Here is a 6903-nt window from a genome sequence, read left to right on the forward strand (position 1 = left end):
CTGTTCTGTTTTAAATTCTGACTTATATAATATAAAACTTTGGGTTGGATTTATTTTAGAAAATGTTTTACAAAATTATTATTATTTTAAGAAAAATCGTTTTATCAAAACACCCATTGTTTTTCTGTTTAAAAGTTAGTCAATTTGTACTTGCTGAGCTGTGTAGCTCACCCCTTTTAACATTTCAGGTTCGGAATTTGGAGCATATTAAGATTAAGGAATGAGAACTATGTGGAGATCTGTGCTGCTTCGTTTTGTGCTATTTGAATTAGAATAAAGATTTTGTTTTTAGAGAATGAATTTAATTATCTGTTAGACAATTATTATCGGATTTGTGGAGCTGCGTCTCTGTTTTTATGATTTTGATTATTGAGTTTGACCGCTGCTTTGACCTTCGTGATATATTTGAATTATCGAATAAGAATCTATTTTATTTAAGTTTTGGTATTTAGATTTAATAGTCCGGAAGTGTGGGCTGTTACAGTTGGTATCAAGAGCAGGCTGTCCTTCGGAGTGTATTAGGTATGAGACTAGTACATTCCCTAGGATGCGATCCTTTAGACTATCGTATAGGTCTTAGAAAATTATTTTGGATTTAGGGCATTTATTTGTGTGATTATTTGATATGTTTGACTTTTGTGTTTTTTTGATTATTGACTATAAGTTTAGAATTTGTTTTGTGTGTTCTAGAAAAGATGGATGGAGATAATCAGAACAACAACGAAAATCAGAACAACAATGAAAATCAGGGCAACAATGATGAAGGAGGAAACGTCTTTGACCAGCTGGCTGAAACTCTAGCTGTACTTGTGAATCAGCAACCGAAGCCCAACATCGTCTCTCAATTCAAGCGTTTGAACCCACCAACTTTTGATGGAGCAACTGATCCGACAGTAGTTGAGATGTGGATCCAAGAGATGGAAAAAGCTTTTGGACTTCTTGGGAGCAATGAGCAGCAAAAGGTGACCTTAGCTGTGTACCAATTGCAAGCAAGTGCTTACGACTGGTGGCTTATGGAGAAGAGGAAGAACGAGACAACAATGAATCTTGAAGAAAATCCTGAACCGTACACTTGGGAAAAGTTCAAGAAGGCTTTAGAGGACAAGTACTTTCCTAGAACAGTTCGTCTGCAGAAAGAGAGGGACTTCATTCGCCTTCAGCAAGGGGATAAAACCGTCATTCAATACGAAGCAGAATTTGCAAAGCTTGCAAAATACGCGTCGACCTTAGTAGCAGATGAGAGTAGTCGAGCACGAAGATTGGAAGAGGGACTTCGAAGCGACGTCAGGAACTCTGTGGCATCTTTTGAACTTCAGACATACGAGGCTGTCCTCAACAAGGCGTTAGTAATCGAAAGGGGCTTGGCAGAATCTGAAAAGGTGTCTGGCAGTTGGAATAAGAGGCGGTTCACTCAAACTGGTGGGCAATCTTTTCAAGGGGGGCCACTCAAGAAACCACACGTGTACGATAACATCGGAGGTCAAGGTGATCGAGAGAGGTGTACGAGGTGTGGCAAGAATCATCCGGATAAGGTCTGCCGTTGGAATACCGGTGCTTGTTTTCATTGCGGAGAAGTAGGACACAAGATTTCGAATTGCCCGCACAACCCGCCACCGCAACCAAGAAAGGAGGCAAATAACCAGATGGGCAAAGGACGTGTATTTCAACTCACAGGAAATGACAACTATCGCAATTAAGGTAAGATTTCTTTTCTTTTGGTGACTTATTTAATTTAATTTAATTGTTGTGAATTTGGGGGCCAAATTCTTTTAAGGAGGGAAGAATGTAAAATCCGCATTATTTTTTTTAGTTTATTTATTAGATATTAGATATTAGTTAGTTTAGATAAATATTTAATTTAGAATATTTCGGAAAATTTATGTGCAAGTTATTTGAGTTAGGAAATTTTTTTTGTTATTTTTGGAAATAAGTGTAAGAATAATTTAGAAAATCAAAATTTTTTTTAGTTTAGGTAATTGTGTGTATCAAATATTTTATTTTTGGAATTTACTTGGAGAGGTGGCAAATTATTAGAAGGGAAATTTTATTATATCCTAATTAGAATTAGGGTTTTTGTGTGCCTATATAAGGACCCCATTAGATAACAAAAAGCCTTGTACAGAACTTCGATCTAAAGGTACGTTGTATTCTCTTTCTCTGTTTTAATTACTTGTATGCTCGCATATGTTAACTATTTGATTTGTTTTCTTTTATGTTGGTGACCGCAAGTATTAATTAATGCATATGTAAGATTCAAAGTTCTGACATATTTTAGTTGATCCATGCCATGAATCCTGCTTATAATATTATATTTGCTAGAACATTGTTTTAAGTATGATATCACAAGTCATTTTTTTATGTTGAATCAAAGAAGTTTTTTTTTTATTATTACTCTACTGTGGTAGTTGATTTTGGTCTCTGTCTTATAGTTAATCTAATGAACCTGTATTCTATTTTCGAACATTCTTCATAATCGATTTTATTAATAAAAATAATCTTTCAATTATGCATAAAAATAATTTTACTAGAATTTAAATATTAATTTGATTGATTGTTATTTGTTACATGAATATGGCGTCAATATTTAATTTAGTAAATATATTAGATTTTGATAAAACCTAATGTGAAACATGATTTTGTGATTTTTGTTTTGTTGTCCATTATCTAGTTTTAGTGTATTATTATTTTTCTTGACAAAACGTGGAAATTCAAATTTAATAAATATACTTGAGTATTATTTTAGTGGCTAATTGCTGGTATTTGAAAATTAAATTAGTTATCCCTGTGATGTGCATGTCCATCTGTTATGTGTTTAATTAACTAAATATACATACATGTTAGAAATTAGTTTCAGTGCTTTGTTTTTTTTTAATCGTTTATACTAGAATCTGGACAAGCTAGTCTAATGGCTTGCTGGGCTTTTAGGCCCATTTGCTCACCTCTTATTTATTTGTTTAAAAGATTGGTATGTTTAGTTCAAATTAGATCCGCAGCATATTTTTTTTTCTTTAGTTTTTAAGTCTCTGCCATGTAATTATAAACTGTGAATTGTGTCTATGTTTAATTTTTTTTTTGTTCGATTATGTGGAAAGTCCATGTTCAACTTGTTAAATAATTAATTATGTTCCGCTCATAAATTTTAGGCTTGTTCGTGTCATTAATTTCGGGTTTTAAGTGTCGACTTCGAGGTAAGTACTTTTGACTTACTTTTAATTTTCGGAAAAGATATTTCAATTCTATTTTTGACTTCGTATAAGATATAAGAACTGTGATTTCGAAAATTATAAGGTATAAGTATTTGTGAATTTTAGAACCCAGTCTCTACGTTTTCGAACCGTTCGTAATTTACGCTATAGTTCCGGAACTAGCCTTAGATACCCTTAGTAGGCGCACGAGTGTGCAACTTTAGATACCTATTAAGGGCGCGTAATTATTGAATTTTAGATGCCGACCACTGGCAAAGTGTGGTATAAAGAATAAGAATAAGAATTAGATGCCGGCTACTGGTAAAGTGTGGCCATAGATCAAGACTGTGGTATTTATAAGAATTATCGTTTCGTCCTGTTTTATTCTGTTCAGATCTGTTATAAAATCTGTACTGTTATAAATTTTGCTCTGTTCTGTTTTAAATTCTGACTTATATAATATAAAACTTTTGGTTTGATTTATTTTAGAAAATGTTTTACAAAATTATTATTGTTTTAAGAAAAATCGTTTTATCAAAACACCCATTGTTTTTCTGTTTAAAAGTTAGTCAATTTGTACTTGCTGAGCTGTGTAGCTCACCCCTTTTAACATTTCAGGTTCGGAATTTGGAGCATATTAAGATTAAGGAATGAGAACTATGTGGAGATCTGTGCTGCTTCGTTTTGTGCTATTTGAATTAGAATAAAGATTTTGTTTTTAGAGAATGAATTTAATTATCTGTTAGACAATTATTATCGGATTTGTGGAGCTGCGTCTCTGTTTTTATGATTTTGATTATTGAGTTTGACCGCTGCTTTGACCTTCGTGATATATTTGAATTATCGAATAAGAATCTATTTTATTTAAGTTTTGGTATTTAGATTTAATAGTCCGGAAGTGTGGGCTGTTACAGTTGGTATCAAGAGCAGGCTGTCCTTCGGAGTGTATTAGGTATGGGACTAGTACATTCCCTAGGATGCGATCCTTTAGACTATCGTATAGGTCTTAGAAAATTATTTTGGATTTAGGGCATTTATTTGTGTGATTATTTGATATGTTTGACTTTTGTGTTTTTTTGATTATTGACTATAAGTTTAGAATTTGTTTTGTGTGTTCTAGAAAAGATGGATGGAGATAATCAGAACAACAACGAAAATCAGAACAACAATGAAAATCAGGGCAACAATGATGAAGGAGGAAACGTCTTTGACCAGCTGGCTGAAACTCTAGCTGTACTTGTGAATCAGCAACCGAAGCCCAACATCGTCTCTCAATTCAAACGTTTGAACCCACCAACTTTTGATGGAGCAACTGATCCGACAGTAGTTGAGATGTGGATCCAAGAGATGGAAAAAGCTTTTGGACTTCTTGGGAGCAATGAGCAGCAAAAGGTGACCTTAGCTGTGTACCAATTGCAAGCAAGCACTTACGACTGGTGGCTTATGGAGAAGAGGAAGAACGAGACAACAACGAATCTTGAAGAAAATCCTGAACCGTACACTTGGGAAAAGTTCAAGAAGGCTTTAGAGGACAAGTACTTTCCTAGAACAGTTCGTCTGCAGAAAGAGAGGGACTTTATTCGCCTTCAGCAAGGGGATAAAACCGTCATTCAATATGAAGCAGAATTTGCAAAGCTTGCAAAATACGCGTCGACCTTAGTAGCAGATGAGAGTAGTCGAGCACGAAGATTGGAAGAGGGACTTCGAAGCGACGTCAGGAACTCTGTGGCGTCTTTTGAACTTCAGACATACGAGGCTGTCCTCAACAAGGCGTTAGTAATCGAAAGGGGCTTGGAAGAATCTGAAAAGGTGTCTGGCAGTTGGAATAAGAGGCGGTTCACTCAAACTGGTGGGCAATCTTTTCAAGGGGGGCCACTCAAGAAACCACACGTGTACGATAACATCGGAGGTCAAGGTGATCGAGAGAGGTGTACGAGGTGTGGCAAGAATCATCCGGATAAGGTCTGCCGTTGGAATACCGGTGCTTGTTTTCATTGCGGAGAAGTAGGACACAAGATTTCGAATTGCCCGCACAACCCGCCACCGCAACCAAGAAAGGAGGCAAATAACCAGATGGGCAAAGGACGTGTATTTCAACTCACAGGAAATGACAACTATCGCAATTAAGGTAAGATTTCTTTTCTTTTGGTGACTTATTTAATTTAATTTAATTGTTGTGAATTTGGGGGCCAAATTCTTTTAAGGAGGGAAGAATGTAAAATCCGCATTATTTTTTTTAGTTTATTTATTAGATATTAGATATTAGTTAGTTTAGATAAATATTTAATTTAGAATATTTCGGAAAATTTATGTGCAAGTTATTTGAGTTAGGAATTTTTTTTTGTTATTTTTGGAAATAAGTGTAAGAATAATTTAGAAAATCAAAATTTTTTTTAGTTTAGGTAATTGTGTGTATCAAATATTTTATTTTTGGAATTTACTTGGAGAGGTGGCAAATTATTAGAAGGGAAATTTTATTATATCCTAATTAGAATTAGGGTTTTTGTGTGCCTATATAAGGACCCCATTAGATAACAAAAAGCCTTGTACAGAACTTCGATCTAAAGGTACGTTGTATTCTCTTTCTCTGTTTTAATTACTTGTATGCTCACATATGTTAACTATTTGATTTGTTTTCTTTTATGTTGGTGACCGCAAGTATTAATTAATGCATATGTAAGATTCAAAGTTCTGACATATTTTAGTTGATCCATGCCATGAATCCTGCTTATAATATTATATTTGCTAGAACATTGTTTTAAGTATGATATCACAAGTCATTTTTTTTGTGTTGAATCAAAGAAGTTTTTTTTTTATTATTACTCTACTGTGATAGTTGATTTTGGTCTCTGTCTTATAGTTAATCTAATGAACCTGTATTCTATTTTCGAACATTCTTCATAATCGATTTTATTAATAAAAATAATCTTTCAATTATGCATAAAAATAATTTTACTAGAATTTAAATATTAATTTGATTGATTGTTATTTGTTACATGAATATGGCGTCAATATTTAATTTAGTAAATATATTAGATTTTGATAAAACCTAATGTGAAACATGATTTTGTGATTTTTGTTTTGTTGTCCATTATCTAGTTTTAGTGTATTATTATTTTTCTTGACAAAACGTGGAAATTCAAATTTAATAAATATACTTGAGTATTATTTTGGTGGCTAATTGCTGGTATTTGAAAATTAAATTAGTTATCCCTGTGATGTGCATGTCCATCTGTTAGGTGTTTAATTAATTAAATATACATACATGTTAGAAATTAGTTTCAGTGCTTTGTTTTTTTTTAATCGTTTATACTAGAATCTGGACAAGCTATTCTAATGGCTTGCTGGGCTTTTAGGCCCATTTGCTCACCTCTTATTTATTTGTTTAAAAGATTGGTATGTTTAGTTCAAATTAGATCCGCAGCATATTTTTTTTTTCTTTAGTTTTTAAGTCTCTGCCATGTAATTATAAACTGTGAATTGTGTCTCTGTTTAATTTTTTTTTTGTTCGATTATGTGGAAAGTCCATGTTCAACATGTTAAATAATTAATTATGTTCCGCTCATAAATTTTAGGCTTGTTCGTGTCATTAATTTCGGGTTTTAAGTGTCGACTTCGAGGTAAGTACTTTTGACTTACTTTTAATTTTCGGAAAAGATATTTCAATTCTGTTTTTGATTTCGTATAAGTTATAAGAACTGTGATTTCGAAAATTATA

At 33.2% G+C, this 6903-nt stretch overlaps 2 protein-coding genes across 2 annotated transcripts; both read left to right on the plus strand.

Moving 5' to 3' along the window:
• The first annotated feature begins 695 nt into the window (after positions 1 to 695).
• Positions 696 to 1697, plus strand: LOC141690220 (uncharacterized). Its single transcript, XM_074494917.1, has one exon. It carries the CDS (start codon positions 696 to 698, stop codon positions 1695 to 1697), a length of 1002 nt encoding a protein of 333 aa, XP_074351018.1.
• Positions 1698 to 4310: 2613 nt separating this feature from the next.
• Positions 4311 to 5312, plus strand: LOC141690230 (uncharacterized). The gene has a single exon (XM_074494927.1). The coding sequence runs from the start codon at positions 4311 to 4313 to the stop codon at positions 5310 to 5312; it is 1002 nt and encodes a 333-aa protein (XP_074351028.1).
• The last annotated feature ends 1591 nt before the right edge of the window (positions 5313 to 6903 follow it).

This window comes from Apium graveolens, chromosome 2 (assembly GCF_009905375.1).
Source record: "Apium graveolens cultivar Ventura chromosome 2, ASM990537v1, whole genome shotgun sequence".
Classification (NCBI taxonomy): Eukaryota; Viridiplantae; Streptophyta; class Magnoliopsida; order Apiales; family Apiaceae; genus Apium; species Apium graveolens.

Excerpts from the sequence above, each read along its gene's own strand:
- LOC141690220 (XM_074494917.1), top strand. The coding sequence starts at position 696 with ATGGATGGAGATAATCAGAACAACAACGAAAATCAGAACAACAATGAA.
- LOC141690230 (XM_074494927.1), top strand. The coding sequence starts at position 4,311 with ATGGATGGAGATAATCAGAACAACAACGAAAATCAGAACAACAATGAA.